The sequence below is a fragment of the Lolium rigidum genome, chromosome 3 (assembly GCF_022539505.1).
Source record: "Lolium rigidum isolate FL_2022 chromosome 3, APGP_CSIRO_Lrig_0.1, whole genome shotgun sequence".
NCBI lineage: Eukaryota > Viridiplantae > Streptophyta > Magnoliopsida > Poales > Poaceae > Lolium > Lolium rigidum.
The window spans coordinates 129,767,789-129,793,111 of record NC_061510.1 but is presented as its reverse complement, the minus strand read 5'-3'; the positions used below and the strand labels follow the sequence as shown (position 1 = coordinate 129,793,111).

The 25,323-nt window shown below is 45.1% G+C and overlaps 2 protein-coding genes across 4 annotated transcripts; one reads left to right on the top strand and one right to left on the bottom strand.

Annotated features, from left to right (window-relative positions):
- The first annotated feature begins 2,985 nt into the window (after positions 1-2,985).
- Positions 2,986-8,239, top strand: LOC124698226 (probable inactive receptor kinase At5g58300). Of its 3 annotated transcripts, none has more exons than XM_047230736.1 (3): positions 2,986-3,007; positions 5,425-6,761; positions 7,204-8,239. In XM_047230736.1, the coding sequence occupies exons 2-3, from the start codon at positions 5,480-5,482 to the stop codon at positions 7,836-7,838; spliced, it is 1,917 nt and encodes a 638-aa protein (XP_047086692.1). In that variant the 5' UTR covers positions 2,986-3,007; positions 5,425-5,479; the 3' UTR covers positions 7,839-8,239. The 3 variants fall into 3 exon arrangements, with proteins under 3 accessions (XP_047086692.1, XP_047086690.1, XP_047086689.1); XM_047230734.1 differs by lacking the exon at positions 2,986-3,007 and adding an exon at positions 4,924-5,049; XM_047230733.1 differs by lacking the exon at positions 2,986-3,007 and adding an exon at positions 5,227-5,347.
- Positions 8,240-10,266: 2,027 nt separating this feature from the next.
- Positions 10,267-15,030, bottom strand: LOC124702322. The gene is made up of 10 exons (XM_047234449.1): positions 14,823-15,030; positions 13,915-14,358; positions 13,573-13,635; positions 13,259-13,321; positions 13,046-13,108; positions 12,198-12,260; positions 12,011-12,070; positions 11,537-11,674; positions 11,315-11,404; positions 10,267-11,018 (listed from the first exon to the last, which is right to left on the bottom strand). Exons 2-10 carry the CDS (start codon positions 14,323-14,325, stop codon positions 10,635-10,637), a joined length of 1,335 nt encoding a protein of 444 aa, XP_047090405.1. The 5' UTR covers positions 14,326-14,358; positions 14,823-15,030; the 3' UTR covers positions 10,267-10,634.
- Positions 15,031-25,323: the final 10,293 nt, after the last annotated feature.

Sequence of the window (25,323 nt, the reverse complement as noted above, 5' to 3'; positions counted from 1 at the left end):
GCGACGTCCCCCTCCTCCTCATGGCCGTCCCTGGGTGGGGAGCAAGAGCTTCTAGGCGTGGCAGTTCTATCCCACCATTGTCGCCATCCCGACGGCTTCCCCTCGCTATCGAAGTCTGGTGGCAAAGAGAGGTTGATCATGGCGCCATCAGTCGTAGAGATGAATGGCAGCGTCCGGCTGGAGATCCGAATGCGCAGACGTAGGGGTCTTGGCGGAGCAGAAATAGAAGAGGGTTGCGGTTGCTCTTCTGCGGCGGTTTATGAGTTCGCGCTCCATTCTGGTTGTTCGCGCGTCGATCGACGTGGTTGCTACACCGGCGGTTGCCCTTCCCGGCAGTTGTTGTGCTTAAAGTCGCGTTGGTTGAGAAGACGCATCGAGCCAGGGTCGCTGCTAGGCGGGCCCGTGGGAGAAGCGAGGGGTTGCGCGCGAACTTAACGCATATTTGGGCCGCGTTTGCGTCTTCGCAGACAACCCGGTTGAAAGGACACGAATGTCGCCTAGAGGGGGGTGAATAGGCAGTTTAAAACTTTTACGAGATTGGCTTAACAAATGCGGAACAAAACTAGCGTTTACTTTGTCAAGCCCAAAGCTTATATACTATGGTTCACATATGTACACCAACAACTTATGCTAAGCAATACAATCACCTATGTGATAGCAAAATATATAGCTTCAAGCACGATGGCTATCACAAAGTAAAATACATAAGTAAAGAGCTCGGGTATAGAGATAACCGAGGCATGCGGGAGACAATGATTTCCTGAAGTTCACACTGTTGCAAGTGCTAATCTCCGTTGGAGAGGTGCGGTGGCTTAGTGCTACCGAATGCCACAAGAGGCCTCACCTTGAGGTGTGGCTGCTCGATACACACCAACGCCACAAAGGCCTCACCCCAAGATGCGGTAGTCACACTCACACCACACGCTGAAGCGCCACGAAGGCCTCACCTTATTCTCCAGTGACCCTTGCCACAAAGGCATAGGTCACAGTTCCACTAAGAGATTTCCTTTGAGGCGGAAACCGGACCTTACACAAAGCTTGGGGCACACATCCACAACTTAATTGGAGGCTCCCAAGAAATCAACACAAAGGCCTAAAAGCCGTCTAAAGCTCCTCACTTTCACTTCCACGAATCATCGTGAAAAGCTCAAACCGATGCACCAAATGTAATGGCAAGAACACCACAAAGATGCTCCAATCCTTCACTCTCAAATTTTAAGAAAGCTACTAAAGCTATTGGGGGAATAAGAGAGGAAGAAAAAATGAAATCCACAAAGAACTCCAAGTTTCTCCAAGATCTAGATCTATGTGGTTCCTCTCAGAAAAAGGGGAATTTGATTGGTGAAGATGTAGATATAGATCACCTCTATCTTTTGTGGATGCAAGATTTATTGGAGGGAGAGGGAGATAGCAAGCTCAAAAAAGGTTAACAATGGGGGCAAAAACGACCTATAAAGTTAGTAAACATTTGGGGAAGAAGACCTCTTAAATAGGTTCCCAGAAAACTGACCGTTATGGCAAAAATCGCGTCCCGGCGGTAGTGCTGCCATTTCTGGGCGGTAGTGCCGCCCCTAAGGACGGCAGTGTTGCCATTTCTTGGCGGCACTCTCGCCCTTGGAAATAGCCAAAATATCTGAAACGAAAACCTTAATAACTTTTGCATCCGAACTTCGATTTCGATGATCTTGGGCTCGTTGACATTACAACAACGAGCTCTACAACAATATGCATAGAAACATCATACTCCACAAGGAGAGGATAGAAATAAATGAGTAAAGATTTTACCTATCTATAAAAGACAAACCGGTAAAATCACCAACAATCGAAAACGTAAAAGAGAATGCATATGAAATCCGTTTTCGGTGAACTAGAGGTTTTTATGGAGATTAACACAAGCTCTAAATCCTCTCATGGAGGTCTCACGACTAACACTACGAGACCGGTAAGAAACAAACCTATCGAGATCATATATTTGCCTTGCGCATATTCCACTTGAGGTTGATGATTACGATCTTGTCCACCTCAAGATGGAACACCTTTCTTGATTACACTTGGTTGTTGAAGACTTGCAAATTGCTCCCCCATACTCCCGTGGGAAAGCCTCTTCTTTGGGCATGTATTCATATATCCATGAATACCATATGGATGGCAAGCTTCAATATCATTATCTCTTCAAGATGACTCATCTTGAACTTGCACCTCATTTTTTTCATTATGTTGGTGTCTTGAAGGTACACATGAGAGCTCCCCGTAATCTTCATCTTCAAGACATGTTTGTCAATTGATATTCTCCGTCAATTTCTTCTTATTGCAACCTTGAAACCAATATATGATTCAAGCATTAGTTCGTAGGGATTGTCATCAATTATCAAAACCACACGTGGAGGCTTCATGCACTTTCACCGGTCACTATGGGTCGAGACGCTAGGCCTGGGGACCGCGCGGTCGCAAACGATCGTTCCGCGTCTGTTTATGTCGGGCCATTGATTGAAGATGCCCTTACTAAGATAAGATAGGATAAATGCCAAAAATATGGCTGCCAATTTTTGGATACTACTTATGAAGTTCTTTGTTTTTTCATAATTATTAACAATTATGATTGTCCAAAATAGGGCTGGCCATTTGGAGCCCCAGGTCAGCTGCCTGCCTGCGGTAGAAACCGTTGAGCACACAGCGCCGTGCTGCAGTACACCCCGGGGTTTGACCAGGGGGCAGGACGGTAAAAGCAGGCGCGCAGCCATGGCCATGGGCAGCACTGCAACAGCGAGAGGAGCGTGCCGCTGCGCAAAAAGTTATTGCGGCTCTAGTGTAGTAGTGTCAGGCTCGTCAAGGCCTGCGCTCCTCGTTTTAAACGCTCTCTCCAGTCTCCATCTCTTCTGCTCTCCGCTCGCGTCGCCATCGCCTCCGTCTCTCTCCTTCCGTCGCGGCTCAAGCCCCGGCCGCCGCCGCCATCCGTCGATCTCTCGGGGAGATCCCTTCCGCCGGCGCCGCATCGAGCGCACTCGAGGTACCGCGCTGCTCTTTGCGCCTTGCATTTGGGTGCAGAGTTTCACCGACTTTTTCGTGTGCGTGGTTGATGTTCTGGAGAGAGAGACGCTGCATTCTTTTTTTTTTCTAGACTTGTTTAGTTCGTCGTGCGCCCCTCTAGTTCTTCCATGTTCCCTGCAATTCGATCCAGTGAGGCGTTTCTGCTGTCAAAACGTGCGGCCGTTACTTTGTCCTCCCCCATTTTCGGCTTCAGTTACTGAACCCCGATTTTGGTGGCAATTCTCTTCGAATAGGACCGTGTTCTCGGTAGCTGTGACCCATTCAGTCCAGTGTTAGCGTATATTAGACCCTAATTTTCCCTAATTAACTAGCCGAGGAGGTGACTCCGTCTCCGTTCTTCTACAGTTAGTTGCTGCCCTTTCAAGGTTTTTATGGAAAACAAAAAAAAAATGGTAAGGCCCAACCGCTGACCTGCAGGCAGGAGGCCAATATTTAGTTATTTACCCATAAAAATGAGTCTGCCACTTGCCAGCAACCGCAATCCTAGACGCTGTACTATAATAACTAATTTTTCTCTACAAAACGACTGACCAGTAATCTGAACACAAGGGACGCCGTGGGCTGTGTTTTCATCTCTTAATTACCCACATTTCTTCTATACTTGCAAGTAATAAACCATGTGTGTTAACCTTTTTGTTAGCTGCATTTCTTGTTTTTACCATGGGGGAACAGTACTAGATCTAGCAGTAACAGCATATGTGGCCACTGGCCAGTGCCATGATTCCTTCTAGTACCACACTTGTACTGCGCTAACAGTTCACTGAAACCGTCTAGGAAAACGAAGCAATATGTTACACACCGCGACACTGGTTTTGATGGGCTTTTAAGGGGCGCAGAAAGCCGTCAACTCTGAACCCTCGCAAAAACATGTCCTCACTCCTCAGCATTGGTTTTGGTGACTGGCCAGTACTCGATTGTTCCATGAAATTAAAAATACGATCCATTTAACTTGGTATAGTAAACAATTGCACGCCAACCAGTATCTTGTAGCAAGTAAACAATGCTGCCCCAAAGGTGCCCGATGGCATGTGCAGATCCCACTCCGGATCATCTCCCTCACACACACAAGCATCTCCTTGCAGGTTGCAAGTGCCCTAGCTTGCCGAGTTCACATTTTAGTTAGGCTAGTGTGGTTCAGATTTGCCTTTAAGTGTGCCACCTTTCCTTTCGCTTTATTTAGTTTAGTGGGATTCTCTGATCAAGCATCTGCCTTTTTGTAGTGGCAATTAACCTTTGCATACTGCATTGTGGCGGGCCTTGGTGCCTTCTGCCATGTTAAGGCTGCTATGTTTTTTATCCTCAATGAATGAACTTGATATGTGTTGATTTCAGTTGATAATGATTAGCTCAAAATTGTCGGTACGGCTGCTGCAATCATGTAACATCTGACTGCTTGGTCTGCGGGCTTAAGCGTGCTGTCCTCTACTGTAAACTTAGCCTGTCCTAGTTAAGCTGAGCCCACTTTAGTGTTACATTCAAGAAAGTCGTACATGATGTGGTTTTCTGATGTTGGAAACAAGCGTTGATGTGCTAGACTATATTCGGTTTGTGCTAAGCATACTTTGGTGTTTCATTCAAGAAAGTTGCATGTGATATGATGTGCTCATCTTGGAGACCAGTATTGATGAGCTTTAGTTTCTCCTTGTTGTTTCCCCTTTCTCTGCTTTATGGACGCCTTTTTTTTTCTTTTACATCATTGCATATTGACCCTACCACTATTTCAGTTGTTTTTTACTTTTAATTGCTTTATTGTGCAACTTTTTTTTATCTCATCTGTATTGCCTTTAAATGGGCGCCGTTCTTTGAACGTATAATTCTTGTCCCTTGTGTTGGTTAGCCATTCTTGATTTGTTATTCTTGTGATTTGGCAATGCTTCATGGTTAGGGTATCATCTCCTTAGTGAGAACAGGCTCAGTAAAGGGCTTGGTTGCTAAGCCCCTCCAGAGGGAGAACAGGCTGGCTTCCCATGCCTTTTTTTTCTGATCATTCACACCGTCCGGGTTCGTCCACTTTCTTTGACTTCTTATTGAAAAAAGCAGGCTGCACTAGCTGTGAAAAATATTCTAAAAAACATCAGGCTTCTGTAGGAATTTGCTTTTCTTTCGATAGTGCTTTTGTTTTTCATCGCATGACCATGTGGGCCTCTATGGTTTGTGCTTCCTCGGTCCTCATTATGTCTTCCATAGGCATATGGAGCTGTGTTTCATCCCCCACTCCCGCATGCACAAACACATATCTGCTGTCATTGCCCGTGTAGCTATATTTCCTTCAGAAGTTCAGATTTATGATAAATTAGAGGCAATCAGAGTTATACTTAAACTTGCTCTTTCAGTTCTCAGATTTTAGCACTAACATTTCTTTTCTTTTCATTGCAGCTGGTTTGATTATTTCATTGGCTCATTTAGTCACGTTGGTTCAGAGATATCTGTTATGGGCTATCTAAATCTTAGAGACTCTTTGCTTCTACTGCTCTGTCTACATCTGCTACTACCCATCCCATTGGCTACATCAGATGTAGCCTCTGAGAAGCAAGCTCTCCTTGCTTTTTCCTCTGCAGTCTACGGTGGCAACAAGCTCAACTGGGATCAAAACATTTCGCTATGCTCATGGCATGGTGTAATATGCACAGCGGATCGATCACATGTATCTGCCCTTAGGGTACCAGCTGCTGGGTTGATTGGTATCATTCCTCCAAATACTCTTGGCAAGCTTGTCTCCCTCCAGGTGCTAAGCCTGAGGTCTAATCGATTGAGTGGAAGTCTTCCATCTGATATCACTTCACTTCCTTCTTTACGTTCCATATTTCTTCAGCATAATGAGCTGTCAGGAGATTTGCCTTCCTTTTTTTCTCCAAGCCTTATTACCCTTGACCTTTCCTTCAATTCCTACACAGGGCAAATGCCTACAAGCTTGCAAAATCTTACTCAACTATCTATACTGAATTTAGCAGAAAATTCTTTGTCTGGACCTATCCCTGATCTCAAACTTCCAAGGTTAAGACAATTAAACTTGAGCAACAACGAGCTGAATGGCTCAATTCCTCCCTTCCTCCAAGTATTCTCAAATAGTTCATTCTTGGGGAACCCTGGATTGTGTGGGCCTCCTCTAGCCGAATGTTCTGTTCTTCCTTCGCTGACACCCTCAGGGCAACCCTCAATACCACCATCACAAACATTACAACATGGGAAGAAAGTGGCTACTGGTTATATAATTGCAGCTGCTGTTGGGGGCTTTGCTGTACTTCTGCTAGCTGCGGTGGTGTTCACTGTGTGCTTTCCAAAGAGGAAGGAGAATAAAGAAAAGGGAGTGGATTACAATGGTAAGGGGGCTGATGGTGCAAGGATTGAGAAGCGTAAAGGGGATGTTAGCAGCGGTGTCCAAATGGCTGAGAAGAACAAGTTGGTTTTCTTGGAGGGATGCAGTTACAACTTTGACTTGGAAGACTTATTAAGAGCTTCTGCAGAAGTCCTTGGGAAGGGGAGCTATGGAACCGCATACAAAGCTCTACTTGAGGATGGCACTATTGTGGTTGTCAAGAGGCTGAAGGATGTTGTGGCTGGGAAGAAAGAATTTGAGCAGCAGATGGAGCTTATTGGGAGGGTAGGCAAACATGCAAACCTCGTGACTCTCCGTGCTTACTACTACTCAAAGGATGAAAAGCTTGTTGTTTATGAGTATGTTACTGCTGGCAGCTTTTCAGCCATGTTACATGGTACATCACTGCCTTTCGCTGTTAACTTTTTGCGTTACTATGAAATTAATTAGCTTGCAAACTAGGAGCCTAACAATCCATTGTTACCACATAGCATATGTCTGTCTCTCAGCTAGCGAATTTTACATGCGAAAAAATGCCATGATCGCAAACTATAATGTGTAAACGTGTACAGAAGTAAATATGAGGTACATGACTGGGAACTTACCTGCTAAAGATTCATGAACTTCATTTTCTACTGTGTTATAAGAGAACTCCTTACAAGCTGTAAAAAGAAGAGGACTCCCTACACTGTGAGCTCATTCACTAACTAAAGTTGGCTTGAATTGTTAAAAATTGCCTAAAGTATTTGTCCCAAGAAATATCATTTCCTGTAGATGGTGTGGCGGTGTCTACTGTCTAAGCTGTTGATATTAGTTCTCATCGAAGTGCTGACTAACAGGTATCAAAGGTATTGTCGAGAAGACCCCAATAGACTGGAATACCAGGATGAAGATTATACTTGGAACAGCACATGGTATTGCACACATTCATGCAGAAGGCGGTTCTAAGCTTGCTCATGGCAACATCAAGTCCACCAACGTCCTCCTTGATCAAGACCACAACCCGTATGTCTCAGACTATGGGATGAGCAGCCTGATGAGTCTCCCGGTCAACACCTCCCGCGTTGTTGTCGGCTACCGTGCTCCAGAGACCTATGAATCCAGAAAATTTACCCATAAGTCTGATGTATACAGCTTTGGTGTTCTCCTCATGGAGATGCTGACCGGAAAAGCCCCCCTCCAGTCACAGGGACAGGAAGATGTCGTTGATCTACCCAGGTGGGTGCACTCCGTGGTCCGAGAGGAGTGGACCGCAGAAGTGTTCGATGTTGCACTGATGAAGTACCACAACATAGAGGATGAGCTGGTTCAGATGCTCCAGCTGGCGATGGCGTGCACGTCGCGGTCCCCAGACCGTCGCCCGACGATGGCAGAGGTGATCAGGATGATCGAGGACCTCCGGCATTTCACTGCCCCGGAGAGCCGTGCCTCTTCCAATGACAACCCCAGGGATTCCAATCCTCCATCGGCGTAATGCTGGCAAGTTGTTTGTTTGGTCACCTGCAAGTTGCTGCCAATCCATAGATTTATGCTAGTGTGTGATCCTAAGTTCGTCTCGAAGCTCAAGCACTGGCATGTATTCCGTGAACAAGTTGTATCCTTACAACTGTAGCATAATCCAGTATGTGCCAAGTTAATTGGTAGGTTGTTTAACATGTATCCTAAATATTGCCTGCTCGTGAGATTTCTAATTCGGTGATCAAAAATTGTTGCAATACAATTATCTTCTAGTAAGATTTTGTTGTTAGAATTCCCCGCAAAAAAGGGATTTAGTTGTTAGAGTTACTACTGTTTATGGCTCTCCTTACGAGGAGGGGAAGCAACCTTTTATTTCTGGATTGTATGATTTGTTCTAAACTGGGATGGCCCTTTTAATCATTGAAGGTGATTTCAACCTGGTCAAATCTGAAATGATAAAAGTAATGGACTTGTTGATTTCATATGGGTAGATAGATTTAACTCCTGGATAGAACTGTGGTCTTTAATTGAGTTTGGATTAGCTCGTAGGGTCTTCACTTGGAGTAACAACCAAGAGAATAGAATTATGAGCAAAATTGACAGAATCTTCTGCTCTACTGATTTTGAATCACTTTCCCCTCTAGCACATGCTAGGGCCCTGTCCACTGTTGGGAGTGACCATACTCCTATTGTTGGTTTAAAATTTTAAAAGTGGTGTATTTAGATCAGACTTTAAGGACATTGTCATTAAATCGAAATATCATTGATTGGTGGCATGTGAAACTTAGACTTTTTAGGAAACTTGCCAAGGGCTGGAGTGTCCACTTGTTGGCTGAGATTAGAAACATAAGAAATGTTTGATGGAGGAGTATGATCTCCTTGACATCAAGGCTGAAAACCTAGCTCTGTCTGATGTTGAAAGAGACAGATTAAACTCCATTTAGCTGGAGTTGAATAGAGTTATAGTTGAAGAAGAAGATAGGAATAGTAGATATTTCCATGCAGTAGCTAACCGGAGGGGAAGAAAGATAATGATACATGTGCTTGATGGCTCCGAGTGCCTAATTACAGATAGTAAAGGTATGCTTAAAATAGCTACTAATTACTATAAAGACTTGTTTAGGATGAAGGATAGACCAGATTTTAGATTGGCAGACAATTTCTTATCTGAGAGTGAAAAAATTACACCTATAGAAAATGCCATGTTATAGAGTAGATTCGCTGAAGAGGAAATTAAAGAAGCAGTTTGGCTCTTATGTTGATGGAGCCCTTGGCCCTAATGGCTTTTCATTTATGTTTTATCAGCATTTTTGGGACATATATAGTTAAGATGGATCTTGTAGAAATGTTTGATGCTTGGTTTGATGGTAACCTAGATTTGTATAGGATTAATCTGAGAAAAAGAGTATTCCAAAACCTCTTTTGGGTGTAGTCTCTGTAAAGAGATAGAATCTGTTCAACACATGTTCTTTGAATGTATGCCAAGTTCACAACCTGACACAATGTGTAGAAGATAAATATCTAGGCTTCTTTGGAATGATGTTTGCAAAGTTTTCGATATAATAGTTACCGACTTCTTAAGCATAGCTTCAAAGTGGTTGTGTAATAAAAGATACTTGCAATTCAATTTTGTTTCATCGGTTGTCTTGTGGAGTATTTGGAACAATTGAAACGCTATTGTGTTTAGCAGAAAAACTTGGTTGAATATGAAACACGTGTGGCAGCTGACCCTGTCTTATCTGAGAAATTGGAAGGTGTCGTTCAAAGATCAGGAATGAGGGAGGGTAGATCGATTCACGATCAGGAATCTCAAACTCCCACTGAAACTGAAGCCGGACTAGTCTGCAAGCCTTTCGGATGGATTTCTACCTGGAAGAATGCAGCTGGAGCATCCCATGGAGACTGTGCGTCCCTGGCCTATATCAAGGAGCATCCAGAGGATGCGAGGCAGTCCCATGTGGTGATGGGTTGAGCTTGGCAGTAGATGTAGGAGTTTTCCTTCGTGGAATGTGGTCTAAAACTACTTTCTTTATGTTTGTTTGGAAACAGATGGTGTCGTCAAAGTCTTCGTGCATCTGGTTGCTTTTGTGGTAGTCGCTTGAGATATTAGGTCCGGCAATGCCTTTATTTTTATCGTTTAATAAAAACGATGTAGCTTCGTTTTCTATGGAAATAGAGCCAGGGAGCAATCCCTGATTGCTAAAAAAAATCTTCTACACATTGTGTCTAGTTGCGAACTCAACGTACATGCAACTTGCTTCAGACAAATTGTCTATGCTCTTCTAGTTGTTTTGTTGCATTGTGTCAATTGGCCAGTATTACTATCTTCTATCTGATTGCACTAGAGAGAACACTGATTATCGACAAGATAATGCCAGTATAGGACCACAAAAAACATTAAAAAAACAATCTAAGTGGTTACCTAGGATTCAGAATTCAGAGGATACCAGAATTTCAGATGTTAATAGAATATATAAATCTGGCCAGTACAACTTCTCACATGGTCAAACTGGTGTGTGAGGGCAATTAGTACAGAGCCCTCTTGTATAAATTGGGAACAATAACTTCTCACGCCCTGATAAAATGACAGGGGAGGAAGAAAAATCAGCAGTGACAAGAGCACTGCCACGAATCACCATAGCTTCCATATGTATGCAGAATTCGATGCACTCATCCAACACATTCGCCACTATCTTAACGGTATAATGAACTTCTATAAGCTTACTGAAGAAACTATGTCAGCAGAACAAAAAATGCTATTTCCTCTTTTCAGCACGCAGATTCTCAAGCAGCTCGACGCACAGATGTGGAGTTACTTTTGGTTCACCAAGTCAGCACCGCTGACATACCGAGCAACAAATGAGATCAATCGGAAGGGGGCGCCGACGATGGGAGCATCAGTAAACGGAACCTCATCTGTATCAACAGCTGATCCCGGTGGCTGTGGACCATCCTCATGAATCTGAATATCATCCAATGGAACTGGCACAATTTCTCCACTCGTTCTTGGTTCATCAAATCCTTGGTGTGCATCCACATCAATGAGAATCTCGTCACCACCATTGCTGCTGGTTGCTTCTGGAAAGTGCCCGGAACTGCCATCTTGATGATTATTAGCATAGGCACTGATAGGAAAGTTGTCCAAAGTAACTGTCAATGGACTGTTCAGACCTCTCTCAGCAATCTGTTCGTTACCCTGCAGGGGGGAACATAGCGTGTAAGCAACTATCAGATAACATATATGGAAATCATATCCCCAACAAACAAGTGGGTAATTAAATTCTAATCCCGCAGAATGAGTATTCATGTAAATGAACTAACTACATAGCCAAACTTTGACTTTTCTATCACATTGAAAGGTGGCAAAAGATGGATACAGTTCTGCCGCCAGAAATAAAAACAGATAGATACCAATAAGCAGAGGTTCTTTTTGGATACAGTAAAATCCTTGCGGAAAAGGACATTCTCGTAGTTTACCAAAATAATACTTACTTTACTGATCATGGTCATAGGACCTGTGGTCTGCTTATGGACAAGTGAATCGGCAAGATTTGTTTGATCCACCACCTGATTTTCAGGGGCCTGCATTACCACTTCTCAGTTCTATACAATAGTCTAGACGCTTTTCAGATGTAAATATTCAGTTGTAGGTTCGCAGAAAATCAAATGGCCAAACATAACAATCACTAGAGGGGATGTTCTGCACAAACTTACCTCCTTAGTCATGGAGGCTTCAGTAAGAGCAATCTTTGCTTCAAGGGTTTGTAATCTTGACTCTAGTTCATCCACACTTATCACCAACCGCTGATTTTCCTCAACAGTAGTTTTTGAAGCTTCATCCAATACCTTCACCTGCCAGGCTTTGTTATTAAATAGTTATATCAGAATATATAAGTACAGGACTGTGCACATGCTGCAGATGAAAATCGAACGATTGAAGGTCCAAATCTGACAGATTCAAATACAGGCGAATGAACTATCAGATTTTTTATAAACTTTATAAAGTATAAACGACTACTCTGTAGAATCGAAATACACATGCTTTAGCTCCTTTTGAAAACAATAACTAATGTTTGTCTTTAGATACATATTATAGTATATTGGTACTATTTCACTAAGGATTCATTTTTCTCAACCAGCTACAGCGAAGAAAAACAAACAGTTGGAAACAGATGTTGTAATTCTCACCTGCTCCTGCAATGCTTTGTTGATTTCCTCCAGCCCATTTAATCTTTCTTTAAGAGAAGTCTGAAGAAAATAAGTAACATGTCAACCCAGAACAGAAAATAAGAGAAAAGATAGAAGCCTTTGAACGGATGACAAATAAAAGTGCAGTTAAGATAAAGTAGTTATAAGGAAGCTATCTGAACATTACTTCTTGATGAGTTAGGACACCATTGACATCCTCTATGCACTTGACTTTGTTATCCAAAACTTCCTATGCGAGAGTAGGGAATAAATATTATAACAAGAACAAGTAACAGAAAAAGGATAAATATATTGGTGTTACTGTTTCAGCGACTTAAGTAAATCAAGTTGCCTCGTAGAGCGTAATATGCCGAACCCCTGGACCTCTACAGTCCGACTCCAGCCGTGGAGGGGTTGTCGCACAGTAGAAGCAGCTGAAGAGGTAACGTGGGGGGATAATAGATTGGTCTATTTCTGTTTGCCCTTAAAATGCTAGAGGTTGGCATTATATAGCCAACGTACAAGACTTGAGGCCTAAGGCCAGAATCCTAACAAACATGGAAAGGACTAAACAAACTTGGAAACCAACTCTAGAGATAAGATCCTATTTAATTAAAATGATAGAGAATGACTCTCTTTTCTATCTATTTGCTGATAACTAAAGCCCTTCAAGCCTGATTAGCAATTTACTCCCTACGTGAAGTTTGAGCTGGTTGGGCCAACCCAACGACATCTATAGTGAATTTTGATTCATCACTTGCATTAGTAGAATCAAACTGCCAACTGAGTGAACAAGCTAAATAGCATGGCTTTGCAATCCCTGGCACCAATTTAACAAGCTACAAGGATGATCAAGTCATTTTGGGATGATCTTGTAAAATGGAAGGAAGGAACTTTATTCTCAAACACAAATTGATTTCAGTGTTTATCATTGCCAAAGCATAAGCTGAAACCAAAGTTCCATTTTGATCTCCTATCCAACTAGATTGGCGCATAGACCTTCTCATAGTAAACAAATAAAGGAACAGTCAATACCTCCTTTCTAAGAAGCATGTTGTATCCATTCTGTAGATTATTAAGTTTTTCCTCCAAAAGGACCTAAAAATAAACAGCAATATGAGGTAAGGAAATTCAATTCATTTCACCAAGCTGCAAGGAAGAAAAGAAAGGGTAGACTCTAGAGAGTAAGATAATTTTCCCAACTGCATTCATCAAATGGCGGGGTTACATCTAGCACATAAAACATACCTCATCCTGTGCATGATAACCCACTTTGTTATGCAACTTTTCAAGTTCGCTCTCCATCATGCTCTGCAGGAAAAGACATAGAACAGTGTTTCGTATGAGATGTTTCTAGCAGTGCAGAATAGCATTTTTCTTTTTTCATGTTTAGAAGTCAACATTTGGTTCAGATAAATCATACAACAAACAGGCATTGCATCTGTTGATCCATAGCCCCTTTCCTCTATCACTCTACTAAACAAATACATGATACTACCAGCAAAAAAAAAACATGATATTGTTATGTACTTAGATTTATATACAGGGACAAGTATAGATACCACTTTTTGAAGCCATAAACTCTTCTCATCTTCCAATTGCTTTATGTTATCGTGTAATTTACCCTGCAATGGCAATGACCGTATTACAAGAATGATCAGCGCAAAGAATCAAATGAGAAGACACAGAGTGAAAGTGCAGATCAAGGATTCCAAGCATTGTTCAACGATGAAAGAGCCAATATCTAGGAACACGATTGCAGAAATGACAACATGCATTCTTCTTCATAGGAAAAAATACATATGACGCACAATCAGATGATGTTCACAGTGAAGCTATATCAAATTGGAAGTGCAAAGACTGAGGCTGCTGATACCGCAGTTACCCTTTACAGAAGAACTTACAAGCTTTGCTTCATAAAGTCGGTCCTTGTCAAGGTCCACGGTAGAATCTGACATCCCGATGCTCCTCTGCTCTGCATAGACTGTATTACTGGCCTTGTGATTCTCCTGTGTCACGGTAGGTTCGTGATTCTCGTCGCATGGAATCACCTCACCAACGGACGATATAGCTTCATCAGCATTCGCAACATTCTGATTTGCATGTGAAGTCTGCTCCTGATTCTCGTACGGAGGAACTCCGTCTCCGACACTGGACATCACATCATCTGCGTCAGCGCCACTATGATTTTCTTTTGGGGCTGAATCATGGTTGTGGCTCCGAGGAACAGCTTCTTCGGCGTTGGCCGTCCCATCACCAGTATTCTTCCCTTGGTTTCCCTTCTTCTTCCTGTTCCTCTTCTTTTTGGCATCCATCTCTTTTAGCCCTTAAATCACTATCTTATTCTTCTACAATGGTGACAAAAAAAAAGTTTCAGAAAATTGTTGAACATGCGGTTTCAGTCAATAGAATAAGTATGCTAAGTGTGCCCTAACATTTTTTATCGTCCTAGCATATACCATACATGTTTATCACTTCAGAACTAAATCATATCCTTGTAGTGATATGTGAACGCCAACAGAAGAAAGGAACTCGCACTTTATTCAACGACTAACGGTAACACAAGGCCAGGGATTTACAAGTAAAATCATCTCAGATTGTAATTTCACCCTCTACGCGCCTACGCCCGTGCACGTGTTTAACAGATTCGGATGTAACAAAAGTTGATACTCACGAACGCCGGCGCGATTCAGAGCGGAGTAACTTGACGAGCAAAAGAAAATACGAGATTAAAATTTTCTAACTTGAGTAGTTCGAAAGACAAGGCGCATAGCGAAGAATTAAGATTGGGAAATGCCGTTGTGGTACTAACCCTAGAAACGCCGCCGCTTCGGGTTGTGGATCTGGAGGAGGTCAGGAGGGGGTGGCAAGGGGATGGGTTAACAAGCAAGGAAGGTGGATTTTTGGGGAATCGTTTGTTTAATCGCAAGAGATCTTCGTGGAGGAGGGACGGACGGAGGAGTGGGGGAGGAGGATGCCTGGGCACAAAGCGTAGTGGTCGGTGGCTTGTCGCTGCGCGCTCTCTCTCTCTCTCGATCGGTGTGCAAATGTGCAATCCTTTTCTTTTTCTTAACGAATTTTCTTTACCCAGTTCAAAAATAAAACGAATTTTATTTACTCAAAATAAAACGGATTTTCTTTCTTCTCGGACGAGGCCTTTTGGCACCCGGAGCATGTGCTCCGGTTTTTGAAATGTCTTTTAAGTGTAGTTGGAAATGTCAAAAAATTCCAAACAAAAAATCGATATGCACATCTCAGCATCATACTCCATTCGTTCTCTATTAGTCTACATTCTAGGAAAAATCAAACAATTTAGTAGCGCATTTATTAGTATTACTTAAATTGGTAAACAATCAATCCGAGCTACATTGAAAATAATGACATCCAATAGATAAAGGAGGATCACTTCGTTTTTCGTATTCTTGTTGACTAAAAGTTAGAATGTAGAGTATTTCAATACAAATTTTAGACCTAAAATGTAGAGTATTTTAGAATAGAGGGATTAAATGCTTAAAAAGTTGTTTCGTGAAAAAACTGACATTTTGTTCGTCGTGTGCAAAAAAGACAAAACTCGGTGCTTAAAGAAAGTTTTTCAAGAGACATTTCTTTGTCTTTTACATATGACAAAAAAATATCACTTTTCCGTGAAACTTGGAGGTGCACACATATAATATCAACATATACGCCAATTTATTGAACTCCTTGTGTTCGATATTGAACTCCAAGTCCTTCAGTGGGAAAAGAGCCGGTTGCTATAATACTTTGCGATTGGTATCGACATGATTGATACAGTTGTAGATGCATGTGGAATATTACACATCTGTTCTCGCTCATCAAGTATCGAAGGACTAAGTCTTTCTCAAACTTATCCCACACAACACTACTAGGAAAATCCTTATAGCCGCAGAGATGTCGGCGTGCTAAAAAAGTGGTATGTCAATGGTATTTACTGTTGGCGCACCTCTAATTTGGTATGCCGGTGTTATAGTTACCGACGACGCACCCAAAATTTAGATCGTCAGGGATAAATCATGCCTAGATTTTCTGATGTATCCTCCATACCTCAGGTATTACCACTGGCGTACGAAAAAAGGTGTGCCGGCCCTAGTGGTGCCCGGTCCCGCGTCCGTGAGCATGGAGGACAACAAGTCAGCAAGCGACCCACCAGACCACCACGTACGAGTCCTTCTCCTCCACACATTTTCCTATCACCTCACATTTCCTTCTCCACGCGTCTCCTTTTCCCTTCACTTCACCCTCGATGATAGGGCAAAGGTGTCCGATTTTTCGATGAGATGAAGATAGATCGATTTGTTGGTGGAGTTCGTGCTTGATGATCCGACTACACGTGCAAAGCTTGTGCGCCAATGCAATCGCTAGGACAATTCCCGGGAGTTACTGATCTTGCAAGAGCACGATCAGCCTGATCATCAGGTCTTAATTCCTATATGAAATCGAGAACAAGTAAGAACTAAAGATGCAATCAGAATATTGCGGATAAAGATGAAAGTTTGATTGATAATGGTGGGATTCTAAATAGTCGATCTTGTTCTGGACGTTGGCCTTAAAAGAAGTACACGAGAGTTGCAGCAATTGGGTAACTTTTAGTCTAATCAAAATGTGAGTTCTAATGACGGCTACGGAGGGATATATATGGAGGAAGTGAAGGGATTTTCGTCCAACCAGCTAGGGTTGGCCGAAAATACACCTACATGGGCCTTCCTCCAGTCATATGGCCTATTAAAATCCTCTAAAATACCTATTCTGAAAATACATGCGTCTGACCCATAAAATAAGGTGATGCAGCACCAAAAATAACTCTTAGACGAATTTTATGATGGGGTAACCAAAAATAACTCTTAGACAAATTTTATGATGGGGTAACTTGTAGAATTCGTCCAAACATCGTTGCTTCATTGTGGTGGCTTCAATGTTCTGAAATCCTCGCTTGCAGCGCCATCCTGAATCCTCGCAGGCCTGCTGTCATCTCCATGCATGTTCCAAATCCAATACTTGATGATACGGGCACGAGGACGTGCTATAGCCATTATTTTGTAATAAATAGGAGTTTTAATAGTTAAGTTTTAGGATTTTAATAATAAATGAGTTTTGACTTGTTTTGGGCCTGTCCAAACAAGTCCAGTCCTAGGCCCATTAGGTGGCGCCTATCTAGAGGTGGCGCCCCAGCCTTCCCTCATATAAGGGGCTGGGCGCATTAGGGTTTTTCAGCTTTTGTTGAATTAAATCTTGTATTCCTGAAGCTCAACACCAGCCCTGCGAGGTTGGCTCTATGACAGCGTTTCGGACGTTCGTCTAGTTATCCAATAAAGATGTGTGAGTTCTTGAGTTGTCAAGAGTAATCATGTGTGCTTGGGTATCATTGAATCTGTCAAGGGATTTCACGATCTATCGGTCCTATGGATCATCAAGGTGCATCGTGAAAGATCGGGACAACAATTCTCATCACTTGACGTCCATGCTAGATCCATTCCTAAATAACATAAATACATTTGATTTATGCAACATCATATTCTCATGTATATCAGGAAGGATTCCTAGTAACGAAGGTACCTGATAATTTAGTTGAAACACACAGGCTCTTGCGAGAGGTCCTTGTATTTAAGGTAGAAGGGGATTATGTGGATGTAGGAGTATCAGTTGTATCTATCATAGCGATGTCCTCATCACTTGACCATAGCCCCACACCGGCCGCTGGCCATCGCTGCCCCCGACCACAACCCTGCATCGCCCCTGTAGGCCGTCGTGTCGCTCCCGCGCCTGCCGCCACCTCCGCCATTTGCCGTCCACGTAGGCCTCGCACCTCTGTCCTCCCTTCCTTCATCTCTCCTATGATGCAAACGGCGCGCCCCTCCGCATCGCTCTCCTTCGCGTGACACCCCTCTTCAGCCCCGCGCCGCAGAATTCCTTAGCGGCGGGGGGCGGTCTTGGTGGTGGTGCTGGCTGGGGTCGTGGTGGGATCTAGGGCGGCCCCGCTTGACGCACTCTTCAATGACGGCAAGGCTATGATGCATAGGTCTATGCGCGTCCAGGGGCGACGGGGATGTCTCCGTCGAGGTGTTGCATCACGCGGAGCCGAGGGAGTGGTCACCGGCGAGGGACCAATCACCGACGATGGAGCTAGCTTCGCAGCGGCGGGATGGAGAAGGGACCTGATTGCCTTTTGTTTTTAGTCTAGGGTCATCTTTGCAAATTTGCTCCCTATGTATTAATGTGAGGCTTTAATTGGTGGGTGCGGTCAGATATCTGGTCGGTCACGGGTAGACCAGGCTTCTTTTTTTGTTTCATTTATCTATTGCTACCCTGGCGAACCAGCTACCGCGCCGGGGCTATTACATGGTACCACCTGCGGACCAGCTACCGCGCCGGCATTAGCCCATTACCACCAGCCTATGAGCACCGACGGTAAGCTAATTTGGTCCCCGGTAGTAGTGCTTTTCTTAGTAGTGCGGCTGTAAGGGTATATTGCCCCTATGTGTGGTTTTGGTAATTAATGACAACCCCTATGGACTAATGTTTTCATTGAGTTTATATGAAGGAATATTCCATAGGTACTACTTGTACTCCATATGTTGGATTCAAGTATGGATGCCATGAAGATAAAGATATACCTTGTGTATTGGCATCAAGATCATCGGTTTGAAGATATATATGTGATATGATCAAGAAGATGAAATGAAGATGGAGTTCTTATGTGGAACTCAATATTAGCCATGCTCTATCTTATGTGAGTATGAGAAGATACAAGGCTGAGTTGGGCAAGTTCAAGATGAGCATCTTGAGTGGATCACATGCTTGAAGCTTGCCGTCCATTTGGTGATAATGGACATGTGAAGATGTGCATCAATGGAGCTCTCCCATCATAGTGTATGGGGGAGCATTTGTGAGTCTTCACAAAGCAACATTGATCAAGTGAGGCATTCCGGCTTGTGCAGAGCTTGAAGAGTTATCATCAAGATCAAGCGGGATGCGCAAGGCAAAGGTATGACCTTGATAGGTTTTCATTTTACCGGTCTCAAGGTGGTTGATGGGAGACCGGATTATAGGATAGATAGCCGCACTATTAAGAGGGGCTTTCGGTTGGGTAACTTGATCACATCGTCTTAGGGAGATCAACCCTTTGCATACTTTGCATATCCTTATTGCTTCTTGGTGTTTCTTGGTGTGAGGTTCTTGTGCTTGTTGCTAGCTTTACAACAAGCCCAAGTTCATCGAAAACGGAGTTCGCATGCATCTTCTATTGCGTCTTCGAGGTTGGGTGATTTTACCGGTTATTCATGTGTTACCCGCCAAAACCCACCGGCGAGCAGTGGTTAAGCAACACGAAGAGCCGGGAGGCTCCCAAGGCCGCTTAGTGGACCCTGGCACCTCGCGTCGTCCCGCAAGTTTTCCAGCCACGTCCCGGCGGTTGCTAGGGCATGCCACCCGACCTAGACCCGATCGAGAAGGTGTTAGATTGCTTCGATTTTCCTGCATGGTAGACACGTAAACATTAAATACGAGCCCTATCGGCTCTCAGGTTGCCCTGTGGATCGGCTCAAAGAGCCGATCGCCCCATGGTTCACGTTGGATTTGCGATGACATGGGGATCCTGCTTGATCAAAACCAAGCTAAACCAATCTACGATAGTTTAGGGTTTTCACCGCATAACCGGAACATCCTACGCGTAGTTGGGCCTAGCAGATACGAAAGATGATGAAAACTATTCCTATAAGAGGCCTAAAAACCAACATTACGTCAATTCCCGGAACATCCCTTATAGGAACGGTAAACAACGCCTAACGCACTACCGGATCGTCCAACCCCAGCATAAGGCCTAACCATGCAGATATTAAACTAATCCTTGCGGAACAAGGAGCAACTATAACGGATCGGATCTACTAGGTAACGAACAAGCAAGATGCTGCCCTTACACCCAGATAGGTGTAAGGGCAGCTAGGTGTAGAGGGACGGCACTGCCAAGCAGATATGCATGAGAAAGCATCAATGCAAGCCCCAAAACACCTAATGATAAGTAGTGCTACTCGCCATCAACAACGCTTCAGCACGAGTAGCACAAGGTAGACGAATAAACGCGTACTGCCTAGATCGCAAGATGCGATCTAGGCAGCATGATGCTTACCCGGAAGAAACCCTCGAAATAAGGGGTGGCGATGCGCCTGATTTGTGTTTGTTGTGAACGTGATTGTCCTCCTTTCTCGATAACCCTAGATACATATTTATAGTCCAAGGGACTTTCTAATGCAAGCGTGCACCTAACTGTGCACGGGCTAAACTCTATCTGTTAATTCCAAACTAAGATGCGATCTACTATATTACAGATACATGGGCAATCTAGCCCAAACTCTTCGCGCAAGGCCGCTTCAAAGATGCTCCACGTGTAATCTTCAAGCCCATCTTCACTTACGGCCCACCTCCTGATTTGGCCAAAATCTGGTGATAACACATGCCCCCCTGGTTTTGGTAATGATAATTTCAAAACCACTCTGTTTTTCCTTCGAAGGGTCATGTCGTGGCAGATCAGAACCGTCGCAGTATTTTTCATCATGACGACTTGCCTTCCCAACCTCTCTGCACGATTTGACAGTTTTGGCACCACCTCCTCGGAAACTGCTCGAACATTAAATCTTAACTCCATCTCCTTTTATTTAACCGCGTCGAACAGTTCTCCTCTTCATCCCCTTCGCATTAGCACTCCAAAAGCCCTCCTCTGCTACCATGTCTTTTTCTGCTTCCTCCTCATCGGGTCTTTCTGATCCTCTTCCTCAAGCGAGTCGATCCCAGAGCACAACCAGATGGAAGCGTACAACAGGCGCGCTCCCAAGCATTGGGACGAGCGGGAGTGGGACTTCGATTTCGTGCTAGAAGGCCTACCCGAGGACCTCGTCTGGTCAGATGGCGCCATGCCCCTGACTGACGGGGAGGACGACCTCCGGTTCCTGGTCGACGGAGAACTGGAGGCGGAGAGCGACGACGACGACCCTCCCTTCCGGGGTAAATTCACCTCCATCACCAAAGAAGGAAAAGAGGATGACGAAGACGAAGACGTTTCCTCCGACACGAAGAAGGAACAGGAGGACGACACCTCCTCCGACGAACCGCCGCCAAAGCGCATCTGTGGCTGGGCTTGGTCAGATGAGGACGATGATGATGACGAGGAAGAAGCCTCCGCTGAAGGTTACGATGGCGACAACGAGGAACTCGTCGACAGCGAAGCAATGACGACAGCCTACCCCGGACGACGGCGAAGACAAGAATGACTCCTTAGAGTAGGGACCTACTAGCGTAAGATTAGCAGTAGCAATCTGTTCCCTTTTTGTTGAGCAATCGGCTTCTCTTTGTAAGAAATCTTATTATCAATGAAAAATTTCCTTTGATTTTGCCGATGTCCTTTATGCTGATTTGGCCGATTTTTCCTCATCTGACTTTGTCGATTGTTAGCCTAATCAATGCTCAATGACCGATGGCAACGCATCGGTCTCTCACGATAATCTGCGAGATAGGCGAATTCAGTCATCCCTTCAACGGTAGCTAGCTCCGCCGATGACGATAGCACCTGGTACAGCCAATCGTAGCAGGCCGGCGATTTAGTCTTGAGCAGGCGTCTTTAAGAGAACCCTGGAACTGTTGCTGAATCAGCTTGGATGCTAAAACTGATAACTCTGTAACAAAAGCACCACTCTTCAGAACAGTTGCGATGTAGAGCCAGCCGATTCCAACAAAATCGGCTCCCCAGAGAAAAGATCTTTCGGGCGAGTTGCCCCCCGAGCCTCATCCAAGGCGAGAACAGAAGTGGACCAGCAAAATGGGCCATCATCAGCTTCCAAGTTGTAATGTAAAGCCAGCCGATTCCAACTAAATCGGCTTCACCTTCAGGGTGAGCTGCCCCCCGAGCTTTCTCCAGTTCAATTCTTGCGCCTTGCCGCTCAGATCGGCTCATCATCTTTGGCAATCCTGATGCAACTTCTGGTGAGAATGTTACTGAAGTCCTGATGCTCTCCACACTCTGGACGCAACAACCTTTGAGAGTGACATCGACCAAGTCGCCACCTTGGTCAAGCCTTAGGCAAAAACGTCACAGCCGATTGCTTCGTCTTCGGCTGTTCTCCTGGTCCTGGAAGAGATATGCTCCCTTCGTTGGGCTCACCCTAAACCTGATCTGTATGTTCATGCTGCTCTTGTTGTTGGTCAGGGTTGTGACTCCTCAAACTTGCCCCAGCTGACATTGCAGCACATAACAGCGTCTTTAATGAGAAAAAAGGTAATTTTGGACGCCCAAAACTGACGCTTCTGCTAGCACTGCTGAACTTGAAGACTTGCAGGAGGAGTTGGAGGTCTTGAGAAGGAATTCATCCAGTAGAGCCTCTCCTTGTAACTCGACAACTCTTCTGCTTATATCAGCTGTACCTCTTGAGTCGATGGCTGCGCATCGGCTTTCTATTCTAAAGTCGATGACTGTGCATCAGCTGTGCTTAAAAAATTTGTATTTTTTACGGCCGATTTATTTATGCATCGGCCCCCATACCTCAATATCTATCATCTGACATATTCCTTGAGCTGCTGGCCTTTTGACAGCCACCTCAAACCTTGTATCCTCGTGTCTTGTCCATCTAAGTGCCCCCCGAGCCGATTCTTTCAAGTACTTGAGGGTATCGGCTCTTCAGGCATCCTCTGTTAGATCAATGCTGAACATAGGCAAAACATATGTCGAGGATAATTTTGGCCGATTGATAGAATCGGCCTCCGTTTCCATTGCAATGCTTGAAGATGGTTTGCAACTTCTTGGATTTCCACTGTAGCTACGTGACATGCTTGAGATGAGACCTTTGCTTTCCATGTTTTGGGGCCGATCGCAGTGATCGGCCTCGCCACGTACGTCCATTGTCTTGGACGTTGCTACTCTGTCAGGATCATGGACACCGTGTTTGTATCAGCCGATGCCTCTGCATCGGCTTTTGTCTGTTTAGGGCGCCATACTTTCTTGGTAGGGCGCGCCTTTGTCTCCAATGTTTTCTGCATTTTCACGGCCAGATCGGGCCGTGCTTTCCTCAACGTGTACAGGTACTGTGCCTCGGCTTCTTCCAGGTTTCGTAGCCGCTGCACCCTACGCTTCTGAGAATGGTCTGAGTCCATCGTGGGCACCACCTTGGTCGGTGATACCTATCTTCTTCTCCTTCTGACTCCTCAAAGTCTTCTTCTTGAGATGACTCAGCTCGTTTATTCTGAGGTGAGAGAGGCCCTAGACGCTCGAACACTGAAACCTCATTTGTTCTCTTCCTTCGCTGTCTGCACTCTGGGCAATTCTCGATTGTTGGCAATCGGCTCATTCCCTGAGTCCCAAAGCAATGTTTGAAGAAAGGACAGGTCCCAATGCCTATCCATGTCGTCTTGCTCCCTTGACCTCCCTCTAGCGTGACGTTCGTACCCGTCGTTGTTTCTATCATGCCGACGATACCTCCTGTCCTCTGCATCAGACCGACGATATCTCTCATCATCTACGTCGTAGCGCCGACGTCGGTCGTACTGCTGCTCATATTTGTTAAGGAGATGTGCGGAGAGTGGACGTTGATACCGCACGCTTCTCACTTCCTCCTCGGTCAGGTACCGTCTATTGTCATCTTGGGGCCGGTCGCGTGGATCGGCCTCCTCTTTGTCCTTGCCACGGGAGTGGCTGCTTTCTGCTTTATCTTTGCCATGGCGGCTCACAAGCCCTGCCATGTTGACACCAAAAGAGGACCCTGGCTCGCAACTTATGGGGTGGCTGAGATCCACCATGTTGACGCCAGGAAACGGACGTGTGTCAACTTTCATGGCAAACTGTCCGAAAGTTAATCGGCCTGATTCTATCGCCATTTGAATTTGTGCGCGCAACACTTTGCAGTCGTTGGTGGTGTGAGAAAACGTATGATGCCATTTGCAGTATGGCTTACCGTTCATCTCTTGCGACGTAGGGATTTTGTGGCCTTCGGGTAGCTTCAGCTGTTTTTCTTTCAGCAGCAGATCGAAAATCTGCTCAGCTTTGCTCAAATCGAAGTCAAGCCCTCTTGGAGGCCCTGGTTGATTCACCCATTTGCAGGACACAGGCACTGCCGTCCGAGCCCATTCAGCCACCGCGACTTCCTGATCTTCCGCAGAATCTTCATCCTCATCAGCATCGACCAGGCTTATCGTGCGCTTGTACTTGTCTTGGTACAGCTTCCGGGTGGCGCCTGTTCATACGAGTTAGTCTCCGGACCATGTGCGCCGGCCGAATTGTACTCCACTTGTTACGTCGGATCCTTGAATGGCGCTCGGCGAGTCTCGCCACGGCCAGCTCGATCGCTTCTTTCTCGAGATAAATGAACCGAATAACATCGGTTCTTGACGGTTCTGAAACGCCGAATATATTCGGACACCGTCTCTCCTCGCCTTTGCCGAACTCCGGGCCGGCTCGGCAATGCCACTTCAAGTGGCTTGTGAATGATATTGTGTGTGAAACCGCTCTTCCAAATCGCTTCCATGATCGAACCGAATTTGGCCGCAGCGAGGTGTACCATCCAAAAGCCGGACCGGTGAGAGATTGCGCAAAGAACCTCACACGTAGCCGATCCGATGCTCGAAACCATGCCCCGCCGGGCCAAGTATCGGCTCACGTGCTCGATGGAGCTAGATCCTTCGATCCACCGAATTTTGTGAAGTCGTGGAGCCGATACTTAGGTGGTAGCGGGATCAGGTCAAACTCATTGGGATACGGCTTGGAATAGCCGATTATTTTCTTCTTCGGCAGGATACCGAACTGGTCTCTCAAGACTGCACTGATCTGATCCATGGTGGAAGCTGTAGCAGTTGAGCTTTCATGGCTTGGTGTAGTGGCATATTTAGTTAGCCACGCCTGCTTCTCAGCGTCTGCTCCCAAACTCCCCGCTCGTTCCAGCCCGTCCCTCCCCGCCGTAACAATTGCTCCCGCTCCGGCAATCCCTCTCGTTGGAGCTCGGATCGCTTGCGTCCGGCTGCGTGCGGCCCGGCACGAATGTGCACACGTATCCGTGTGGGATCTCCTTGGGCGGCTCATATAAGAACTGGTAGTCGCCAGGATCACCTCCAACCTTGTAGACAACGTATGCCGGTGAACCTTGTTGCTGTGGAGCTGCCATCGCGTACGGCAATGGTGGCCTGGTGTGGAGTTGCATCTCTCCCTGGTGAGTCCCTAGGACAGGCCCCCGAGGGGGAGTACCGATGCTTCATGATTTCTTGCACCACATGAAGCGCAATGCGCTCCAAAGTATTCACCAGGCTCTCGGAATGCCGATGTAGCG

Coding starts and splice junctions, on each gene's coding strand:
- LOC124698226 (XM_047230736.1), top strand. CDS start 5,480: ATGGGCTATCTAAATCTTAGAGACTCTTTGCTTCTACTGCTCTGTCTA. Junction 6,762..7,203: donor CTTTTCAGCCATGTTACATG/GTACATCACTGC, acceptor GCTGACTAACAG/GTATCAAAGGTATTGTCGAG.
- LOC124702322 (XM_047234449.1), bottom strand. CDS start 14,325: ATGGATGCCAAAAAGAAGAGGAACAGGAAGAAGAAGGGAAACCAAGGG. Junction 12,071..12,197: donor GTGTCCTAACTCATCAAGAA/GTAATGTTCAGA, acceptor TATTTTCTTCAG/ACTTCTCTTAAAGAAAGATT. Junction 11,019..11,314: donor CTATGACCATGATCAGTAAA/GTAAGTATTATT, acceptor TCCCCCCTGCAG/GGTAACGAACAGATTGCTGA.